The 23,726-nt window shown below is 42.0% G+C and overlaps 1 protein-coding gene across 1 annotated transcript; it reads right to left on the bottom strand.

The window, feature by feature from the left end:
- Positions 1 to 1,349: 1,349 nt before the first annotated feature.
- On the bottom strand, positions 1,350 to 12,140 carry CYSLTR2 (cysteinyl leukotriene receptor 2). Its single transcript, XM_063150489.1, has 2 exons — positions 11,765 to 12,140; positions 1,350 to 4,507 (listed from the first exon to the last, which is right to left on the bottom strand). The coding sequence occupies exons 1-2, from the start codon at positions 11,788 to 11,790 to the stop codon at positions 3,550 to 3,552; spliced, it is 984 nt and encodes a 327-aa protein (XP_063006559.1). The 5' UTR covers positions 11,791 to 12,140; the 3' UTR covers positions 1,350 to 3,549.
- Between the last annotated feature and the right edge of the window lie 11,586 nt (positions 12,141 to 23,726).

A 23,726-nucleotide genomic window follows, 5' to 3' on the forward strand; every position in this document is an offset into this window, starting at 1 on the left:
TCAGGGATACATTTCATTAGACCAGTGTGCTCAAAGCCCCATCCAGCCTGGCCTTGAACACTTGCAAGGGTGGAGCATACAGAGCTTCTTTAAGCAACCTGTTGCAGTGCCTCAACACCCTCACAGTACAGAATTTCTTCTTAATTTCTAATCTAAACATGCCTTCTTTAAGTTTCAAGCCTTTTCCCCTTGTGCTATCACTACATTGTCAAAAGTCCCTTTCCAGCTCTTCTGTAGCCACCTTAAGGTACTGGAAGGTGATATAAGATCTCCCTGGAGCCTCTTTTTCTCCAGACTGAAAAACCCCCAACTCTCTCAGCCTGTCCTCATGGGAGAGGTGCTCCAGCCCTCTGACCATCTTCATGGCCCTTCTCTGGACTCACCTGAACAGGTCGGAGGCCCCAGAGCTGGACAGAGCTCTCTTGGTGGGGTCACATGAGAGCAGAGTTGTAGGGGAGACAAACAATCATGAGATGCTCCCCTGCTTGCTGTGGCCCTGTCAGGCAATCACAGCCACACGTGGTCTCAAACTGGGGCTTAAAAGCTGATGTGAAGAGTGGCATTTCCTTCTGCTGCCTCTCTATGACTCTAGCGTAGCTTTGAACTGAAAAATTAACTTTGTCTAGAAGTACCAGGGGTTCCCTGAATGACAGAAAAATGTGCATGTGAAAGTAGATAATTTGCTGCTGCTTCAGGGTCCCAGTCACTTAAAGGCTTCATTTCCTATTCTTATGTCCCCTTCAAGCTCACAAGTTTATTGTTGCTTTAACTTTCTATGCACATAGCCATTCTTAGATTTTGCTTCCTAGGAATTTAAGGAAACATATCAAAGTACTTTTTAAGGGGAATGTGGTCCCTTGAGGGACCTAGAGGCATTGCAAGCAATTTAACTGTCAGGAGCTTTATTTTTTAGAATAGAAAATGCTTTTAAACTACATTTTTTACTATGATACTTCTACAGTGAAGAGACCGAATCTTCAGCTCTGTGAGTAGACACATGCAAGAGCAGTAAATGGAGAAAAGTCAGTAAATGGGAATGTGGCATGTTATACAAGTGTTGTTGAAACGTCATGAGAAAATCCCTAACAAGGATGGTCTAAAATTTCTTAAATCATAACCTAAAAATTCTATTACTTTATCTGCATCTCAGATTTTGACTCATGTTCCCCACTATTTTGTTGGCAATGTGGAGAAGGCAGCAGGATGTTCTCACACATCCAAGGACATTTCAGTCTTGTGAAATGATGGCCCACTTACAGAAATTCAGTGTCTGTTTCTTGTTCCTTCTCCCCTGCAATCAGAGGAGATCCCTTGTTAGCTCTGCGATCAATAAAAAACATTTCTTCAGCCACAGGTAAATCTAGTTTATTAAAACACAATTCTGACAGTTAATTCAATTGCCAACAAAGTAGTAAGTGTGATCAATACAAAAAAGTGACCTTATAAGTGAGATACATATAGCCTCTAAATGCAAAATTATCTGATATTCAGGTGCACTGGACAGATACAGACAGAAGCATGTGGGTGAGATTAGACTGTGGCTATTTTTTTGCATTCTCTTGCAGTATTTGAAGTCAGTGGGGTTTCATGAGAGGCTTCAAGCTTGTCACTTGTTGCTGTTCAGGTTTCCTCCTGATGGGTGAAAACTACAGAAAAAGAGTTTGCCCTTTCCTTCCAATTATGAGCTTGCTATATCTGCATGGTTACCATCTCAATCAAATTCCCATTGCAAACCACTGCTAATATTCCCTTTTTCATCAACAGTATGGGATCAAGGAGTTCACGTGGCATCATCAGGTCAGCTCTCGGGTATGCTGCTGCGTTATTGAAATAAGGATTTGGAGCATGAACTTTAGTGAAGGCTTCTGATAAAACTCTGTGCTTACATCAAAGGCAGCATCGAGTGACTGAAACAGATTGAACATAACCCTTAGATAGCCAAGAAAAAATGTGCCTTTTCCAGTGAATTGCCAAGTACTTTTCCACCTGACCAGCAATGATTTGTTTTCTGAATATTTCAGACAGAGCTAAAAATAGCTTGCTGCTGTTATTTTTGTTTGGGAGCAATAACATTCAGTTTATGGCGTTCTTTTTACATAAAAAGTTCAGAGCATTGAGAAGTATCTTCACAGAGAGAAACCCTCCTTTGTTGAATTTCCCAGTAAGAGAAGGCTTTCAGCATTTTTGTTAGTTTTCATATAAGTCCAGCTGCTTTCTTGGAAAATATGACTGAACTTCTTCTCTGTTTTTAGTAAAAGATGAGGTAATTAAACCCAAAATCTAAATATGGTCTAACTGAGTTTGGACCCTGTTTTCACTTAGGTCTAATTTTTAGAAAACATATTTTAGAAAAATTCAGAGACTTACAAATACAGACAGACATTTGATGAAATTTTCCTTCCTGTACCTGGGTTAGTGCTTCCCTGTTGGATTCTTCCATGTTTGATGTAGGAAATTCAAACCAATAGGAAGTTAATCCTATGAAAAAAGGGACCAGTTTCCTCCTCAGAGGAGACTGAAGAAGAGCAATTGGGAATGCCTTTGGCAGCTGTTTAGTGTCAGACTGACTTACCTGTGCAGTGGAAACCACTCCCTAGCAACCTTTTTGGACCAAAATAATTTTTAAAGTTTGTCTTTGGATCCTTGCATGGGAATGGAACTGCTTAGCCTCAGCTTTGTGAGAAGCACTGGCAACAGTAGGCATAAAAACAAGTGTTGCAATGACCTTGAAGGAACTGACTCCACATGAAGAGCTGCAGGATGCTGCCCAGTGCTCTCGGCACCTTCATCCTGCCCTCATTGCCAGCAGTCAGATTACTCACAACAGTCCAGGACGATGCCACTTTCTTGAAATCATTCTCTCCCTTGAAAACCCATAAGCAGAATACCTTGGTGGCTGGCCCAGAGTGGAAAATTTAGACAGGTTAGTGACTTCTGAGCTGCCTGAGCCAGTGCTCAGGTCCTGTTTGCCTCTCTTCCTGGTTTTTAAGTCAGCCTCAGTAGAAAGCATAAGTGATGCTTTATATTTCTTTAATGTACAACCCCTTTGACAGTGTTTGCAGCAACTGTCAGGGTACTGTGAATATGTAGGGAAGCACAGTGTCTGAACCCCTGCACATGCAGGGAAATGGAGCACTGAGAGGTTCAGGCACAGACACTGAAGTGGTCAGGTGAGCAGTATCCCTTTCAAGTCACTCAGTATTGTGAAATGAAATAATGGGACTCCAGTAGCAAGGTGGATTCCTTTCAATGCCTTGTCCTGGGGAGGGTGAACAACAGAGGTGTCTCTACGTTGCTAAACAGAGGACAACCAGGGATCATACCCAGCCACTTGTCTTCAGATCATCCAGACCCAGTTTTTGACACTCACAAAGAGCTCTGTCCCAGAGATTTCTGCTCCAGAGATGCCTGAGAGTGAGCAACACAGCTGCAGGCTGGCCAGCAGCACAGCACGCAGCTTCTGCCATTGAATAGTAAGAGCCCAGTCTAGAGATCCCATCAGGACTGTATATATATATATATATATATTGGTTTGCAATTCTGCACCAGCTACCTGCAGCACAAACTTCTGAGTTTTGCTTTGAAATTTTCAGCCGCAAAGTAATAGAGGAAGGGATCGAGGCAGCTGTTCATGGCAGCGAGGCAGAGAGTGACCACCAGCGCCTTGTGCAGTCTGGCCTGGCTGCAGCTGCTGTACATCAGGTGGACAGTTCTCAGGATGTGGTAGGGCAGGAAGCAGATGAGGGAGAGGATGAGGGTGATGACGATGGTCAGCAGCGCCTTCCTGTGACAGATTGCCCTCCCGCTCTGCAGAGCCCGGAATTTGAGCAGCGCTCTGATGGCAAAGACGTAGCAGAACACGATTGTGCAGAAGGGCAGGATGAAGCCCACGACAAGGACAAAGCTGTTCATCATGAGGAGCTTGTGTGTACTGGAGGGGTGCAGGTCCAAGCATTTGACTGGGTTGCGGTAGCCAGCGATTCCCTTGTTTAACAGAGGGCTGGCAGCTGCCAGCACAAAGATCCATACAGCCACACAGGTAATTCTGGCACACTTGGTGTTGGTCACTTTTCCATGTTTGAACGGGTGGACAATGGCTATGAAACGAACCACGCTGAGGATGGCCAGGAAATAAATGCTGCAGTACATATTCATGTACAAGGTGTAAGTCATGATCCTGCAGAGGATGTCACCAAATATCCAACGGGATCCCAAGAGGTAATATGAGGCTCGAAAGGGCAAAGTGCTGACAAACATGAGGTCTGAAATAGCCAGGTTCTGCATGTAAATGTTTACTGAGGTCCTTTGCGATGTCTGGAAGAAAACATAAATGGAGAGGCTGTTTCCAACAGCACCCGGGAAGAAGATAAAGAGATATGTGATGGGATAAATGACTTGTTTGAAGCCGTCAACCGTATAGTTGGAGGAGCAGTTAGTGAAGCTGTCATCTAGTGTCGCCTTGGAAATATTGGAAATATTCATGGTCTGAGCCAGCGTCTCCATTTTTCTGCCAAAGGGAAAAGAAGTGGTGTGAGTGCTGGGTTACAGGCTGGGCAGGGAGTTTGGCTATTTGGGACTGTTTCACAGAGGGCAGAAATTGCAAGGTGTGGATGACAGTGGGAATAAGGGTTTGTTAACGAGTAATTACTTGTGACGTCCCAGTAAATACACATCTCAAGACACAGAGCCCCAAGTAAACTCTAATGAGTTTCAGCGCTACAGCAGCTGGTTGTGTTCTCAGCCTGTTAAAGTGCTGTCTTTTAGAGGTGCTTGTGTGTGTTTTAATGACAAGTCTCTGATCTTTGCTGCGCAAAACAAGCCAACTTGCTGTCAGCCATTTTGTGGCAGGGAAGTTTTGAGTCCCCACTCACCTACCATGGAAACATCAAAACCTGATCAGAAAAGAAATCACTGCCCACTGCTAGGCCTGCATTTCAAATTAGAATGGAAAGCCAGAAGAACTGAATCTGCCTTTTGGAAGCAGGGAAATTTTTCTGGTGTGTTTTGGCAGTATTTCCTGAGGAATACTGGATATATTTTGATACATGTAAAAATTAAGGACATTTTGACCTTAAACACTCTGCAAACACTGTGCTAATTATGCACGGTTCAATTTTTAACTCCCTCCTCCTTGCATTGTATTTCTACTTTCTTGTTAGCTCCTGATGGTTTTCTATGTCTCTTTTTGTGGGGCTTTTGCTCCATGTACCACTCTCTTAACCTCTTGTGCTCAGCTGTTCTGCACCGGTCATCCACACACACTGCAGCTTCCAGGCAGCCCCCATTTGCAGCCCTAATGAAAATGGCCTCTGAGAAAATGGGCTGAGCTCAGAGAGGGGCATTTCTCCTCCTGTGAGGCCATAATTCAATCAAATCAAAACCACTCACCACTAAAACACTCTAAATAATAAATTTTTTTCTCATTAGTGTCTATTTTCTGAGCTCTTGATTTCTTATCTCAGCTGTCCTGCAGCTAGTAGTATTTTCAAAGGAAGGTGTCAGTATTGTTTCTTGTTTGACAGTGGGAACTATTCCCTCTTTGTATCTGCCAATATATTCTAAATATGGGGCATGGGAATTTTTGACCTGAAAACCACAACTACATGGCATTTCCAGATGCATGGAAAAGAAGCTTTTAAATTGCTCCAGTGTGAGTGATAATGTGCCCATGGTACACAACAGCATCTTGTCTCTTATTCTGAACATCACTGGCTTCCCAGTTTGAAACTCATTTATTTGTACAGGTGGACCCTCCCTGGGGGTAAATTTGGCTTTGCATTTGGGTACTTTGAACACCCAGCTACCCAGTGTGCTGTAAATGGGAGCTAATTTGCAAACTGGAGCTGTGGGAGCCTGAGCTGTGCTCAGAGCCGGCCATAGTATCTCCAGGGCTGTGTCTCAGAGTCTGTCCGAGTCCCTTAAATACAGAAACCAGATGTGCCCCAGTGGACATCTTTTCATCCAGCCCCACCGGGATAGCAAGTGTGGGAAGCACAACCCCAGGCTGGCTCCCAAGGAGCACTTCACGGATATTGGGTCTCAGGAAAGCCCTGGACTGACTAAACACATGCTCTTAAAGTTCATCTCCTCCTTGTTTGAGATTCTCTTTCTTCATGAAGGAGATGGAAAAGATATTCTTCTTAAAGACAAATCTTCAGTAATCAAGGGGCTTTTAATTGTTTTGGTTTTCCTTATGGAAATACAGTCTGATACACACATTGGGATGGGATCAAAGACCAGCTTTTCTCCAGAATGAATATGATCCCCCCATTTTTCAGGGAAGCATTACAGTCTGAGGTATGGCAAAGAGAAGAGCCCTTCTGACTCTGTTTTCCTATGGTCCAAGCATCCTTGCCTTTAGAAACCCCAAAACACAAGAAAATATTAGTGAAGGGATCTGCTGCCTGTTGAAGCACTCTTGTTTTTTCATGCCAGCTGTGAGGCAGAGGAGTCAAATGAGATTGAAGAACTTGGACTGCAGGCAAATTCCAAGCTCTGCTCAGCACTACGAGTGAAGGCTTGTGTCCAGTGCTATCTGATGAAGGATGGGACTGGGGCAATGAAGATTCAGCTGATGAAAAGCCCTTGGGTCTCTGCACCCTGGGGAAAGCACTGCAAGCACAGGGGCTGAGGCACTTTGCTCAGGCTTCTCACATGAGGGTACCTAGCCAACAACTCCCATTTAAGCTGTTTTGTCCTCTAACTGCACAAATGCTCCTCAATTCTCTTTCCAGCTAGACCAAGACTGAGGACAGAATAGTGCACTGAGAAAATTCAGTGTCCTTGACCCTAGCAAGAAAATCAGTTCTCAGACTCCTCTCCAAGTTACTCCAACACAAGTTTCAAGCTGTTATGGATGTCCAAAAGAAAGAAGCTGGAGACCAGTCAGCTGAAACCTCCTGAAGCCCCATGGTGCCTGCACTCAGCACAGGGCCAACAATGGCCCATACAATGTTTATGTGTAGATGCTTCTGTTAGCTGTGTCTTGACACACAGATCAATGCGGAAAGAAAGGTGAAGTGAAAGATATATTTCATGGGGGACTACCTCAACCAGCCACAGAGGATAAGGGGAGAATTTTAGCCTTCCTTGAATCCAAGAACTGTTATTAGCCAGCTAAGGTTAGGAGATGGCTCCTAGATATACAGAACTAATGAGTTATCTAAGGACAGGCCATAAACTTCACTTTCAGCAAAAGATGGTTTCCTGGGTCAGGAATGAATAGGATGAGTTAAGAGTGAGAGACTAGACCTATAGGAATTTTCTGTGTCTCCTAGAAGAAGGAAGATTTGCAGTAAGATCTAACAGCCCTCCAAAAAAAAAAAATTAAGGAGAGAAAAGGACAAACTGAAATGGGATGCTCTCTTCAGTGGTACTGCAAGGCTCATCTGATGGAAATTCTCTAACAGGAGGTTTTTTCTATATACAAGTTTCACTGATGGAAGCTATCAATGGAAGCAGCTGACACATGTCCTGAGGCTGTGACAATCTCCCTGGCATGAGAAAGAGAAAATCAGCTGAGAAAGAAAAAGGGAGCCTCTTCTGAAATAATTGCTGCATGAATAGATTAGATGTAGAGTTTGGGTGGGTTTTTTATCTTTTCTTCTGTGAAATCTTTAAAAAATATTTACATCTTAATTAGCATGGATTTTATTAAGAAATATTTATCTTTCAATACAAATTACATCTATATTATAAATTATACATATTTATTATGAATATATATTTTGCCTTCTATCTTAGCCTGGCTTGAGTGCAATTTTAGGTAAGATGATAGCAGAAAGACATTCCTTGCCTAAGGTGAATTTTACATCCTTAACAAATGGATGGGTGTGCAAGACAGGTAGGGGGCTGATAGAGCAAAAGTAAGAGGAGATTTGTTTAATTGAAGGAGATACTAAACTAATAAAAATGCCCCAAACCTTTCATATTTTAAGTTCAGAATCCAACTGCCCGCAAATCCAATAGACTGGCGCATGCTATCTTGAATGTCTGATCAAAATCTTACATGTAATTCTGCACTGATCTCAACCCTGAAAAAGAGACAGAGCACCCATCAGACTTGGCATGAGACCAAAACCCTGGTGCAAAGGAAACCTCAGAGACCTGCAGGAGAAAGCATGATCAATAGGAGCCTGTGTTGCCATGCTACCAGCTTTATGGAAATGATACTGTAGGATGCTCGAGTGGAGGAGTGGCACTGTGCAGGAGGGACTACATAACTCACAACACTGTAAAAATATTGTGGCTAAAGAGAAGCACAACAGGGCTCCTGTAGGCAGACTCTAATAATAAAAATATACTATTAGGAATGCACTACTGAGCTCCTTACCAGGTTGTGACAGTTGCCAGAGCACATTAAGTGAGGGTAGGAAGATGAAAGCAGGTAGGAATGGGAGGAGGTTTGGGATGTCTTTATAATAACAAAATGCTGCACCAGGATGAGATGTTATGTCCATAAGCAACAACTTCCTGGTTCCTAGAATAATTAGTCCTGTAAAAAAATCATGCCATTCTACCCTGGCATTCTACCTCTACAAGACGCCACCTGATCTTTAGTGCTGCACTGGTTTTGGTAGAGGTAACTCTGTACTGTTAATCACAGTGGAGCTGGGTTCAGCAGCATCGTGGGACAGGGAAGCAGTCCCAGAAGGAAGAAGCCTATGTAAATTTGGGGGCTGTTTTTGAAAACAGACAATTCAATTGTTTTTGAAAACAAACAGAAAATTCAACAAGCCTACATTCCAAAAGAAATAGGCGCTTTAAGAAATATTGAGCCCAATGTCTATCAGTAAAATAGTTACCAAGACTACTATAAGGAAAAGATCTCCATTTGGAAAGCAGAAAGCTTGTCGAAATGTGGAGAACAGGAAGGTCTGTATCATGACAGATCAAATGTGGAGAGGAAACCAGGAGCATTAAAGAAAAAAAAATAGTGAAGAGCTTCTGATAAAGGATGTTCTGGGTTGACAGTAAGTTTTGTAAACCTACTGAAAGATTAAAAACCACTTGGGAACTGGCAGGGGAGTTTGGTGGCAAAAGATCTCTTAGGAACAAGGTCATAGCAGGAAAACTCAGGGAATTCACTCTTCCCAACCAAAGATGCTGGGATATTTTCAGGGCTGGTACAGTAAAAAGGACAGAGGAGCCAGCTCCACTCAACAGATGTGCGCAGGAAGTATTAAACCAACTAGATAAGTGAGATTCCAAAGAGTAATTGAGACCAGATGGCACTCATATCAGCATCCCAAAGGACCTCAACGTGAGACTGCTGGCCAAGGCACATAACCCACCATTGCAATCAGGCCCTGTGCCAGGGCACTGATGTGTCATCAGTGCAGCTCTCATTTACCAGAAAGGCTTGATAAGGCTGCTCAAGGCTGGGAGCTCGTCATCAGTCCTGGGAGCTACTCACCACTAGGACTGATCTCCTCCTCTGGGACATTTTGGGGGCATCTGTAATGAAGAATGAAGGCACTGAGCTCATTGAAATGCCAGTCTGCTAAGAAAAAGTCGTCATGTTGTCTGAAAAGGGAGATCTTGTTTGGCTTACCCACTGAAGGGCTGTGATGACAATGGATGAAGGGGACCCAGTGGTCATTGTATACATGTGTATATATATAAAGAGAGAGATGTACATATATAGATAAGGGAGGAGATTTTCCCCTCTGCTTCACTCTTGTAGACTCCACCTGAGCATTGCATTCATCTCTGAAACCCTGACATAAGAACATCATGGACCTGCTGGAGATGGCCCAGAGCAGGACCATGAAGATGGCCAGAGGGCTGAAACACATCTTCTGTGAAGACAGGCTGAGAGAGATGGGGCTGTTCATCCTGGAGAGGAGAAGACCCCAGAGAGACCTTAAAGCACATTCCACTACCTAAAGGGGCCCTACAAGAAGGCTTGAGAGGGACTTTTCACAAGGCCATGATGTGATAGGACAAGGTGGAATGGAATCCCTGGCAGTGTTCAAGGCAAGGTTGGATGGGGAAACCTGGTCTAGTGGAAGGTGTGTCTGCCCATGGCAGGGGGCTTTGAATGAGATGACCTCTAAGATCCCTTCCCACCCAAACCATTCTATGATTCTATGATATGTGTTCATTTATAGAGTTGCATTTGTCAAAGCCTTCAACACAGCTCTGCAACAAAGGTTTCTTAAGTACCTAAGTTGCCAGAGAGCTGGAAGGCATGTTCTTTTGTGGGCTGAAAGCTGGCTGAAGTGTAGGAAGCAAAGTGGGGGCTCAATAAATAAGCAATGGAGTCCTCCAGGGTTTGGCACTCAGACTAGATTTATCCAGTGTCTCTATCAACAGACTGGAGATGACAGCTCTCCATGTTGGCAGATGCCATGCTGGAAGGGTGGCAGATGAGAATTAGTATATTTTAATGTAAGGTGATGCATGCTGGGGAAAAATAATCTAAATTACATCACATGGATTTTAAACTGGCTGTTGCATTTGGGAAAGGGCACTTGGCACTGGCATCATTGACCATTTGCTGAAGTCAGTTCTTCATTGGCTACAACAGCAGAAGAACCAAAATTGTCAGCAAAATGAGGGGCGCCAACAAGTAGGGTATCAAATGTAGTAGAAAATCTTGATACATTCCCACAGAGGAGAGTTCTTGTCTCCACACTAAAAACAGAGATTATGGAGCTCAAGAATGTGCAGAGAAAGCCAAGCAAAGTAGTCAGCAGCCCTGAGCTACCCCTGTTCTTACACAGGGCAGTCAATCAAGGCATATGGCATCCCAGCAGAAAATGGGGTGCATTTCTGTGCCATGTCTGGACAGAAGGACACACTCCTTCTGAAGGTGTGTGGTGGAGGGGTGCTGCTGCTGAAGGGCTAAATATGAAACCTCCACTGTCTCTAAAGTTGTAAATAAACTCTCCATTTCCAAACTGTTGATCTGAGATCTGCTGCTCTAAAGCACTGCACTCACTATAACTCACTGCACTCACTATAATGAGGAATGACAAAACAACTTCATTTTAATAAGATGTTCTCCAAATGCAAAGTAAAATAGGGAAATCATGCTGTTCCATCAAAATATACTACTTAGCTATGTAAAGTGAGAAGTAGTTAGAACTTCTTGTATGATCTTTGCACTTATCACAGTAACCTTTTGTCTAAAGAGAACCCCAGACACCTGAGTCTGTTTTTTATTTCCCAAATAGGAAGGCAATTCTAATATTGCTGCTATACAGGAGATCATTTGCATTTGCCACTGCACTTCCAAGAAAAACAGAAGTTCTCATGTTTTTTTAAAGTTCCCACTGGCTTTCTTGCTAATATTCCCTTTGTGTTCAGGAGCAGCATTACCAAGAAGAAATGAAAAAAAAATTGCAATATTTAGAATCAACACTAAATTCATCAAAACATGGCATATTATTCACCTTTCTAAATGCACAATAATGGAGAAAAGCCCAAGAGCCTGACATTTAACACCTTTTATTTTTAAAGTTTGCCATAAGCCAAATACATATTTTTCATCTAGTTAAAAAACAAGGCTCTCTTAATCAGATCCACAACTTCATTGTTATCTTCCATCTGGCAAACAATCCTAGTTACATAAATCTACCCTTTTTTCTGCCAAAAAAATTTCTCAACACCAGCTTTGTCATAGAGAAGTTTGGTCAACTATCACTGTCTCTGGCAAGTAATACCCTAACTGCAAATACTGAGAAGTAAAAGTACGTTGTATTTTAATCATTGCAACCATTTTCTCTGCAGCTGAGAAAGTAAACAAATCTTGTCTTACCTCAGCTCACGGGCCTTCTGGTGCATTCAGTATCTCCTTCTTCTGCTTGCTGTTGCTCACAGACTTCAGGATTTTTAATGGAAAGGAAACCCACAAAAACTTGAAGCAAAACCCGAGTGCTACTAATGCAGAAGCCAAAGAAAAACCATGAACAGGGTAAAGGGAAGTAAATCCTGGTTCATATTTCTTACATCTTCTTAAAAGAGAAATGTTCTCAGCTCAAGGAGTGGTGCTAGTAATCACAGGGCAGTCTTTCATTATTTTCACCCAATGAAAAAGTTTTTACAGCTACATGGCAGTTTGAGAAGCATTTTGAATTTCTGTGTTTGGGCTCACACTTCTATATATGTGCTTTCATTAGTCACAGCTGCCCAAAATATTAGTGGGATGCCCAAATAATCTTCCCAAGAATTGTGAAAGATGTTCTTGGAATTAGGGAGAGGATATTTGGGTTTGTTTACTTCCCAGAAAACACATAAATAACAAAATTGCTAACAGCCTCCTGGGATTTGGTGCATAATCTCATTCAACTCATAATTCAAGGCTGAGTTGACAAGCTGAGGGACTAATTTTCCTTGAATTTTTATAGGAACAGATAGAGCTCAGTTAGGCCATGAGCAAATGGCTGCAGTGAATGCCTTACCCTATCTTAAGCTTCACCACTTCTTGGTGGAGCAGTGCTGAGTGCACAGATGGGTGCTCTGAGCCCACTGCTGTTGTAAAAGAGGTTTCTATACACACTGTAGATGGAAAAGCTTGATTATTTCTGTCCCTGTATGTGCTGTCAGCATGTGCAGGTGGACCAGACACATCCAAGTGCTTTCTGGTTGCTGTGCTGTATTTCATATTGGCAGCAGGTCAGGAGTCCACACACGGCTGCTTAGCACAGCAGATGAAGAGTCTCCAAAACAACCCAACCTTCTTGGCACCCACACTTGCAGTTATCTATACCCCAAAGTGCTTTGGATAAAGATTGTAATCTCTCCTCTATTTACCACTTGTACATGTCAACTTGAGAATAGCCAAAATAGCCCTTTGGGTGTGCTCCTCATGCAGGGTCATGGTGGCAATGTGCACTGGCTGCAAAGACTTGTGTCACCTGTCACCAGAGCTCACAAATCCCTGGACCCACAAACAGCTCTGTGGGTCCTCTTTTTTAGTATGGAGATGAAAAATAACAGAGAAAACCAGCTTAGCTAAGAGCTAGTCTAACTCTTTTGGTCTCCAAGGTGGGCACAAAAAGTGGGTTTTGACTCTTGCCTGCATTTGAGTTGACAGAGCAAAGTCAACTTATAAAGCTCCCCAAAAAAGAGATCCACATCAAGTGAATTTTCAAGGTGCAGAACAACAATGAATTGGGACCCTCTTGAAACAACTGTTTGCCAACTCTTATGGCACCTATGCCCATGGATAAGTGTCCTCTTGCCCCTGTGGTTGTGCTGGCTGCTTTGGTGGCTGTCCCAGCTGTTTCCCTGTCTGCCAAGGTTTGCCTGCAGAGCAGCTCCTGGGTGCTCCCTAACCCCACCCAGTCACTGAGGCAGGTTCTGTAGACACCTGAAACAGGATGTGTCTTCTCACCTAGGTCACATGGGCTAAAGAGGGATGGAAACGATCCTGTGAGCATCTTTGTGGACAGAGTCCCTTAGGGAGAGACAAGACATGCATCAGGGACTGAGGCCACATCAGCCAGTGAGACCACTGCCAAAAGGCAGCTCTGGCCTCAGTCTTCACTTGGGCAATGCCCCAGTAACTCAGACTGCATCTTTTCTGCAACTGACAGAGACTAATTTAGGCATTGCAGCAGCAGTCTGATGACATCCCCATCACAAGGCATGTGGCAATAATCACTTTGGGACTGATAAGCAGGCTGTTCTCAGATACAGAATCAGAGACTGAAACAGGCAGAAAAGTTAAGACATTGATCACATTTTATTTTCCTGAGATATTTCAAGAACATCTTTTTCACCATGTGATATGACTATCTTCATTGCCTGGGTAATTTCCCACATTCACCTTCTTAAATGCCCTGCTTTCTGGAGAGTACTGCTTCCTCCCTTTTATAAAGTAATTCTATGTTTTGCTTTAAGCCTGGCTTTGAATAAATGAGGTTGGCTGCCAACTCACCCTGCACCTGATGAGCTAGATCCGGAGTGACTGCTTGGAATTTTTTAGAAACATTCACTGTATGACTCAGCTTCCGAGGGGAGTTTATTACATTTCTTACTAATAAAAACTTCAGTAATTCTGGAGAAGACATCTCAGAATATCATGAAGAATCAAAGACTTTCATCACAAGATACTGCGTGCATATCACATATTTAACAGTTAGGAGCCTAGACTATTTCTGAATGTTGAGTCCCTAAAATGCATAGATGTTTGAGGACACAGCAGAGTGCAAACCACCCCTCTGGGCTACAGTCTCCATCCTGCCTCTGCCTCTGTTTCCTTTTGCATTTCTGGCTCCACAACAGCCCAGTTTCAAGACAGTAATAGGGGTTACTCATCCTATTCCTTCCCCTTGGTCATAAAAACACATGCCCTCAAGCTCTGCACAGAGGTACTGCCCACAGGGGAGGGCAACAAATGTGTGAAGAAGCCAGATTTTGGCCCTGAAATAAGTACTCCAGGCTAAGTAGAAGCAAAAATTTGGATTCTCCTTCACTTTTTCAAAGTTTCCTATAGCCTAATTCAAGTGTCCTTGTGGGCTGAGCATGATCTGCTGGGGGTGCCAGACAAGGAGCCTGTTCTACCACATTCCCTGTACAGGACACCTTGGACATCCCAAATACACATCAGGCCATCATGTGCCCCATGGGCCAGGCTTCCCCCTCCAGCCGCCCTGAAGTCAGGTGAGGGGCTGTCTCAGAATGGTCATCCCTGCCCCATTTTCTGGTGCATCCCTCCAGCACTGCAGTCTCATTGGGCAGTGGTCCCCAGATTCACACCTCACCTGAGGTGCTGAGAGCACCTGGAACACATGTGGGTCTCGCTGGATGCACAGAGCCCAGCAGAGCCCTGAAAGCTCACCAGCTCACAGAGCATGGACAGCCCTGTGCAGCAGCTCCAGTGCCTCAGCCTCCCACAGACACAAGGACTGTGCATGGGAGACACGGCAATCCCCAGCACCAGGAGAGCTGGGTGACATACCAGGTCTCCCAGGCAACCCAGGTGAAGGAGCCTGTATATTTTTCCAGTTGCTCAGTCAATGTTTTGCTGTCTGGAAGCACAAAATTCTAGTGGCAGAGTTTCATTTTTTTTCATGCCAAAAGATTCTTGGTAAAAATGGATCTGTCAGAAAACCAGAAGGGATTACCTCCATTGAACACTGCATGACTTCAACACTGCAGCTTAGCCTACTAACACATATCTATTTCCAGAGACCAAAATTACAAGCCTACATTCATTTTCTGTGCGATCCAGAAAAAACCAGCATCCAATGTTTGTAGCTCATCTGCTGTCAGCCATAAGGCTGGATGGATGGGAAGACAAAAGTGACAGCTGCATGAAGAAAGGGGAAGAAGCAGGGGCAATTTTAAAAGGAATTTTCCAGAAAGGAAAAGCACAGACGGTTTTCAAGCTGTTTCTCTTGCAACATTAGTAATGACATCTTTTTTAATTGCCTGTGGTTCTTTCTTATTTGTTTGCAGTTCCTCATTAAAATACTGTTGAGAGTGGAGGAGCATTAATATATAGCTGGAATGGAAAAAGACATCTAATGTTCTCTTTAAGTAAAATAAACTGTTCTTTTTGAACTATGAAGCACTAAAACTGGTAATGTTTTTGCCAGATCCTTCAAAGGAAGGACCTTGGGAAAAATTGATTGTCTCCAAAAGCTGTGGAACTGATGGCAGCTGGTAGCATTAATGCTCTTCCCAGAGAATAATCGATAAAATTCTTGATTCTGAAAAGACTGAACTGGAGCAGGACAAAACACCAAACACCTTCTGAGGCCTTCATCTAAAACCTATCGAAGTCACTGGAAAGAATAGTGTCTTTTGGACTTCAAACCTAAGACAGACTCAGAAACTGTGACTGTAAGAAAACCAACTATTGTTTTCTTTTTTCTCCAGCTACCTAAAAGCATTTTAGATCTAACACGTGCAAGCTTGTCAGCATGTCAGGTGTATTCTGTCTTCTCCATGTAATATACCTCTCAAAACCTTTGCAGCCATTTCTTTACCTTCAATCATCATGGTGCTGAAGTTACTTTCTGCTTGTGTTTTTATTTCTGGTTTGCATGTGAGACAATGCAGGATTGCAAACTGGAAGGATAATGAAAGTGTGGAATTTGAAGGCTTTGGCAATAAATCTAGCTACCCGTGTCTCCCAAAGACTTGCTATTTGTATATGATGGTACGTGTCTGCATGCATGCACACAGTGCTTTGTTTTGGTCTATGTTTACCACATATTAAAAGTTCTGTGAATGCTGAGAATTCTGCTGAACTCTCTTTTCTCACAGGGATAGAAACTCAAAGCAAAACAAGCTGCCTTTTTTCTACTTTTCTCTTTTTCTCTTTTTCTCACAATATCCCTGGCCCAAGACCTGGATAAAATCCAACCACAACATTCTAAAATCAGAATGACCAGATGTAGATGCTCTGCTTCTTCCATCCAATGGCCAAACACCACTGTAAGATACAACCTGCAAGTCCTTCCACATAGCCCACTATCACCAAGTCCACTTTCATATCAATGTACTCATTAATGACAGTCACCAAAAACTTCATGAGAGACCACAATGTCCCTCTCTGCACAATGTGGGACATAAGTCCCCCAGTCTGAGGCTGATGGGTCCCATCTGGCAGAGGTCCCTCTCTCTGGGGCATGTGGGAAATTCTTCCTCTGGGCATTGGCTTCTGCCAACACAAAACAAGTTTAAATTTTTATCCTCAGTCTGGATTTTAATGATGTTCCTTCAGATAAAATTCAGATGAGATTAGATCTCAGTAGACACATTTTCTATTCTACTGACTTTGGAAATGGTTTATTGTGTGCTGTTTGATATTTTTTAAACTGTATTTTATAATGCCATAGTAAGTTATCTATAGATGAGATTTTGAAAGAGATCATAACATGACCTTTGTCCCTTTTTTTTTTCTCTCAGAATTTCAGGACAAAATCCATGTGTCTGTGATGGGCCATAAATACATTTTTAAAAGAAGTCCATTTATAAATGAAATTTCTAGCCATGAAAATTGCTAGAATTATATTTTTTTCATAATTAGTTTGCAACTAGTGTCCCCCAGATAAAAATGAGAATTCATTTAATCTCATCTTTGTCACAGGTTACATGTTTTTGTGACATGATCTCTCACTCCTCATGGTGATGAGTCCACATGGGTTTTTTTATCCCTCTTATAATCTTTTTTTCAGACAGCTCTCCAGGCTGTAATCTCCTCTGTATCTTCTGGTTACTTCATCCTATCCTGGAAGGGCCATGAATTTAAGATCCCAGATACCCAATCTTTGACTCCCTCAAGCTTAGTTTATTGAAGCTTACCGTGGTAAGTTTAGCAAACTTCAGGTTTTGGTGATTTAATGATCAAAGTAACAATAAGAGTCTGTGAAAAAGAAACTTAATTTGTGCTGGCTACAAGTGGACACTGCTTATGCTTTTGCTGGAGGAAGAAACTAAAGAGAAATGCACAACTTTTATTCCATTTTGTTTGGCAGCATGTTTCTTCCACTTTGTTGCTGTTGCTACAAGACAGCACTGTAATTCTCTGGAAATACAGAGCATGCCACCAGAGAAGAATTAGCTCAATGGTTTTAGTTTTACACAACTTTCTCGATACCCAGGGACTGATCATTTTGAAGAGAATAAACAAAATGAAGTCAGCTGTTTGTTCAGCATGTTCCAACACCCGTCCATCTGCTTCCTTTTGTACTCACAGTCCCTCAGTCACAACTTTTCTTATCAGCCACATTCAAAAATATGACTCATTTTTCACATAATAGACTGGGTGGAAAGTAGAGGTTTTTATATGTAATAAAGCTTTCTCTTGCCCAGGATCTCCTGCATTAGCTCATATTCTATTTCTCATTACAGAGAATGACACAATGAAAATGTACTCTTTCTAGCCCTAGTTAGCTGCAGCAGGACTTGCTGCCTGTGCCACAATTAGCTCTTCTTGGCTCTTCACAGGACCAGGTACATGAAGCTTTGGTCTAGCTAATTCTAGGACAAGGAGGAGCCACAAGGGGACTAACTGTTTGTACAGTTTATACACAGTCTTCTCCTCTCTACTCAGGCATCTTGTAAGCTGAGCTCGCACACTTTCATGGCTGCAGAGCAGAAGCCACTCTGAAGCGTGGACATTGGCCAAAACTTCTGCCCACAGCTCCCTCAGGGTTTGAATCTGTGTTGCAACACCATAAAAGCCATACCCCCAGGGCAGATGAAATGGTTCCATGGGAAAGGTCTGTGTAGTCTGCCCTGCTGGTGATATCTTCAGTAACCATCCCCTTTCCAGGGTGCCATGCTGTACTCTGATTACTGGATTCCCAGGTGAAGGCTGTTTGCCTAGCACATTTATCACTGCTCTTGCTTTCCACATGCTAGACTGGTTTTAACAACATCTTGCCTGGCTGAGAGACAAGAGGCAAAACACACAGCAGGCTGTCAGTAGATTTCCAGTTCAGATGAAATCTCACGGCTTTTGTCACACAGATTTTGTGCTGTGTCCCAGTGAGACCCTCATGTGCATCAGACAACCACTGCTGCCACAGGAATCTCTCCTGAGCTCAACTAATTTTCCTAGGATCAGAACATCAGTGCTGGGAAAAGGAAAGCTCTTATCAGTGAAAATTATGTGTCGGACCGACAAACTGATGTTTTGCATTTCTCAGTGTTGACCAATGTAATTTTTCTTTCTTGCTACAATCACAAGTACCCATCCACAGGACAAGAATGGGACTGAGGCCCATCACATCTGGTTGAGATGGTCAAACTTTACTGGAATTATTTTGTGATGCTAAAGTTATTACAGAAAGTCAAAGGCTTATGTAAAGAAGAAACAAGATGAAGTTAACATGCTTTAAAATCAAGGCAGCAACTTACCTTTTGTATCTGATAATGACTTGATAAAACTACATGATGCAGACTAAAAACATCACTGTGGAAACTTCCACAGAACAAGACCTTTATTATGTCTTTTGCACTTTATTTGCTTCATTCTACATTTTAATTTCCTAAGCATCGCCTAAGTGCATTCAGTGGGATAGTAAGTATAATTCCTATGAGCCAGCTAAATTACTTTTAGCAAATTTGTATCAGCATTTAGATTGTATTAACATCATTACATTATAATTTAAAGCTTTCATTTTGCCAGTAATAATTTAAACCTTTCATTTTGCCACTAATCAAAGACAAGTTTTGCATATAAACCAAACCTTCAAATTTGCCTACAGTCTCATGTCTTACTTTCTTTTTTCATAATTAAGCATGGTCACTATAGCCTCTGTAGGTAATAGAGTACCTTCTACATATCAGCAACATTGCCTTTTGTCAAGCAAAATTCCTAGGTCTAATATCCTCTGCTTGCATCTCTGCAGAGCAGCATTATGTACAATATCCACCAGATATAACACTGGAAAATTCTGCTTCCCTTTGACAGGCAATACTGAAAACATCTGCTGGTGTAAGCAAATTGGCTGAGGAAACTGCATGCTCCCACTTTAGGAATGTTTTCTATTCATTTTTCATCTCTCTAGTGCATAGATCCATCACTTGTATTGCTGACACATATTAGAACAGGAATTGTAACACTAAAGTGCTGGAATTGTCCAAAAGACGAAAGCACAATTTTGCTATGTCAAGAGTTTGCAAATGGGTGATAGAGGCTCTTTGCTATTTGAAATGGCAAACTGTAGTAAACCTAACACAACTTTAAATAGTCTAAAATGAAAACTTCCTTTGCTTCAGCACAAGAAATCTTAGCCATAGCTAAGATTCTCATCAATAAAGATACCTTCCAAATTACGTTTGGCTCTTTCTTGAGATACAATATATAATGACTGCAGTCCATAGCCATAGAAACATAAATATTTTGCTTCCCTTTAATGCAACTATTCAATGGAACAAAGAAAAATATCAAACTAGTGATGAGGAGCTGGTGTATATGTATGAACTCACTCCTGGGTGACCATCAGGCCATGCTTGTGTTCACCAGCAACAGGAGAGACTGTAGCTAGAAAGAGAGACTGCCTTTGATAGTGCACAATTGTAACCTTCTTTAAACCATTCAGAATTATAAGCTATACAATAGGAATTAGCCTTGAATCTCCACCATTTGTGTGTGCCTGGGAAAAAGCTCTTTCTGGTGTCAATGATTAAAACAAACGAGATAATATATCCAACGTACTGCTGCCAGCTGACTGTTAAAAAAACCAAACTTTATCCTGAAGATCAGATTCTGGAAGATCAAACCTATGGATGTACACATTCTTCACATCACTGCAAGAGCAAGTCAAATGTCAAGAAATGCCACACAAAATCAGTCAAGATGCTCACTTTGCCTGGCACCCTGATTGTAACAGGGGACAAATCAAGGATGCCTGTGGAGCAGTTCAATAAAAAACAAGTATGTAGTGATGTTTTCCTAGAATAGTCTTTCAGCTGTCTACAATTCTTGCTTAAAGATTTGCTGCAGGAGAAAATTCTGGAGATTTAATAACCCTTGATGGGTTTTCCTTGAATGAATGTCAGCCTTTGGCAACACAACATCTTGCGCAGAAGAATTCCTTGGAATGAGTGAACATCATGGAAAAAATGCTGCAGAATTAGATCAGGTACATTAGACACAGATACATTAGAACTACCTGTGTGAAAATCACATTCTTTCATCTTTATTGTACCTGCTGACTGTCACCTTTCTTTGAGACTCCTTGCTTCTTCCACTGAAAAAGGAGAGGAAAAAATTGTTCCTTCCTACATATGAAGAAAACATTGTCTGGTTCAGAATGAGGATGTACCTAGAGCAGCACGCAGTCTTCTCTGTGTGTGACAAAGAAGTACAGGAACAAGGCAAACTTGTATACTACTTCCCTTAGCATTCTGCCACCTTGCAATAATTTTTAGCATGGACAATTTTGTTTGCTCATTCTGAATTATTTTTGGCCCCTTGAGCCAGAACAGAAAATCACCGTGCACGTGACAGAAAGTATGCATCTTTCTGGCATTTGCATTGGTGAAAGATTTTTTTTTATTTCCAAATTTGGTGTGAGTACAGTCAATTTGTAATCACCCCTTCCAGGCTGTAGACCTTTGACAAAACTCCAGATCATTTCTGGCAGGCTGGAGGGTCCCAGCCTCCACATTCAATCCATGTGTGGAAGCCAGGTTGCTCAATTTGCTCATTTTAAACTGTAAAACTTATTGGAGTTAATAACCACTGAGCAGGGGCCCTCAGTGTTACACAGAATGTAAAAAGCTGTGGATTTACCCAGTGGTGCAGTACCTGGGGTTTTTTGTCTTCTCCTGAACTCCTAATTCTTCATACAATGAACTTTTGTGTTTGAGAGGCAGCTGTGAGCTCAGAGCGCCCCATCTTAGGGATGGAAGTAAAACTGCCAAACACAGAGGCTTCTGATGCACATCATTTTGCATCCATCTCTGCTAAATTTCATGTGTCATTTAATTACTCTCTTATTCATACTCACATGGGGCTTTTGCAGCTCTTCAAAGTCAATCCTCATCTTCGCTGTTTTGCAGAATGGCAAAGTATTCTGCATATCATCTTCAAATTTTATCTCCTCACTTTTTACTTTCCTTTCTAGACTGTTTTATTATGTGGGACAGCTAAGTTCCAGTAAAAGCTTCCAGAACACACAGGTAGCAACCCCTTTTTCCCCTTAAAAAAATTATTTTCCTCTACACTTTCTCCTCATTATTAATACAAGGACCTTCCCTTCCAGGCACCAGCTGCTCAATTGTTTGAATGGTTTATATTCAGATTCCTCAATATTGTTTAGACATCATCAGATATGTTGAATCCTAGATCTCCTTCATTCTCATAACTTTTCATTCAGAGGAACCCAATATGCTTTTAGTGATACAATTTACCACTGTAAAATTTCTTCCTCACTAGAAAAAAGTTCTTCCTCACACTATCTGTTTTATGCATGTATCCACTAATTCTCTATGGTTCTTTAAGAGCATTACTAGTCATTTGCCCAGTACACATGCCAGGTTTCCAAATTAGTGGCCTAATTTTTTCACATTAACTCTCTTCCATTCATTTGGTAGTAAGACAGTTGTAAGTGCAGTGTTATACATTACAGTGAGAAATGCAGCACTTTCTGCCTGGAGCTTCTTGGGTGCACTTTGGATAAAAACCATCAAGTAATGGGGACTCATTAAGGTTAATACTCTCTGCTTGTTCCAAGACACTTTTAGTTAAAATTGAGATATCCATTGATATGTTCTCTGCAAGAAGGGGTATCCAGACTCTTCTTCAGTGGATAGATCCAAAAATTATGAATACTTTTTTTTTCTGTCCGTGGCTTTTTCTTGCCCGCATGTTTCACACTCCAGTCATTGAGCTACTGAAACAAACCCCTGTCAGGCTTCCTGACATGATTTTAGGATTTATTAATTGATTTAAGTAAATAACTCCCTGGATTATTTGAATTTGGAAGGGGGATTTAGGAGGAAGTTTTTTGGCCTGCCTTGCTACACTTTTGACCTTAATTACAGCAAACAGATCTTCCCACTCACCTTGCTGGGCACAACTTCAGCTGCTCAAAGGAAGTCTTCTTGTCTGTAGCAGCATTCCTTTCAATGGTGTCCATGTATGCTGCCCTCCCTCTGTGCTTTCTCAACATCTTTTTTGATTAACAGAAAGTATTTGTTTTCTTCCTCTGCTGTAGAAGTCTTACCTGGTACTAAAGTTGTGTGCAGAGATTCAATGCCCCTGTAAACACTTAATAAACACACTCTCCTTTATATACTCCCCTTTGCAAAATTTAAAACTCTAAGGTGTTTGTTGCTTCTTTGAGCATTGTTACTTCTTTTGATCCTGAAGATGCTGTGAATTCATGCACATCAGTGTCATGACGACCAAAGGGCTCTTCCACAGTAAGTGGCTAAATGCTAATATTGTTCCTTCATGGAGTCCCAGGTAATCTACTCCAGCTGAGGCAGAGTGACTGGACTAGACAGTATCCAGAGGTGCCTACAACTGTGATATTATTGCAATATCTATGATATTATTAAGTAATATTATTTAATAACAATAATATACCCAAAAATAATGTAATATGGTGTTGTGATTTAACCATGATGTTGTTGGCTAAGATCAGTACAATAATTTAAATACAGTTAAATATAGTGCTACCACTAATAGCAATTGTAATGAAAAGAGAGATTGCAAAAAATGAGAAAGTAATGAAATAATACAGAATGCATTTATTTATTGCCCATTGACCAATACCCAGGCAGTCCCTGTGCAGCCATTGGCCCCTACTCTCTCCCCCCAGCTGGAATTACATCTCTGCCTCTTCTTGGCCTTGCACAAATGCCAGGACCCTTTTGGACAGCACAGCCAGAGAGATCCTGATACTCAGCTTCCTGCTGAGCACAGGTCACAAGTACCAACACCTCTCCAGTATTTCCTAGAAGCTGGTTCAGATCCACTTTGAAGTTCACTTGGCAAGCAAGGCACTGCTATGAGCTCAGTTATTTATGTGGGTGATGATCAAACTAGCCACTGCTACAGCTTTTCCTCCCTTCCATGGGCATCTCTGCCTCCAGAGGGTTAACCTTGTGCAAGCAGTTTAATTCTGATATATAAGGCATGGGGGAGGGAAGGGAGTGATGGCAGCTACTTCATTCTGATTAGTAAGGGAAATACAGCAATATCAGGACACCCCTGGGAAAAAAATCATCTACTTGTGGTTTCCACTGTAAGGTAGAAATATGTCAGTATTAAGTTACTCCTGAAACAGTTATTTAAGGACTTA

This window comes from Melospiza melodia, chromosome 2 (genome assembly GCF_035770615.1).
Source record: "Melospiza melodia melodia isolate bMelMel2 chromosome 2, bMelMel2.pri, whole genome shotgun sequence".
NCBI classification, from domain to species: Eukaryota; Metazoa; Chordata; class Aves; order Passeriformes; family Passerellidae; genus Melospiza; species Melospiza melodia.

Excerpts from the sequence above, each read along its gene's own strand:
- CYSLTR2 (XM_063150489.1), bottom strand. The coding sequence starts at position 11,790 with ATGCACCAGAAGGCCCGTGAGCTGAG. Across the intron at positions 4,508-11,764 it reads CAGAAGGCCCGTGAGCTGAG|AAAAATGGAGACGCTGGCTC; the intron begins GTAAGACAAGAT and ends TCCCTTTGGCAG.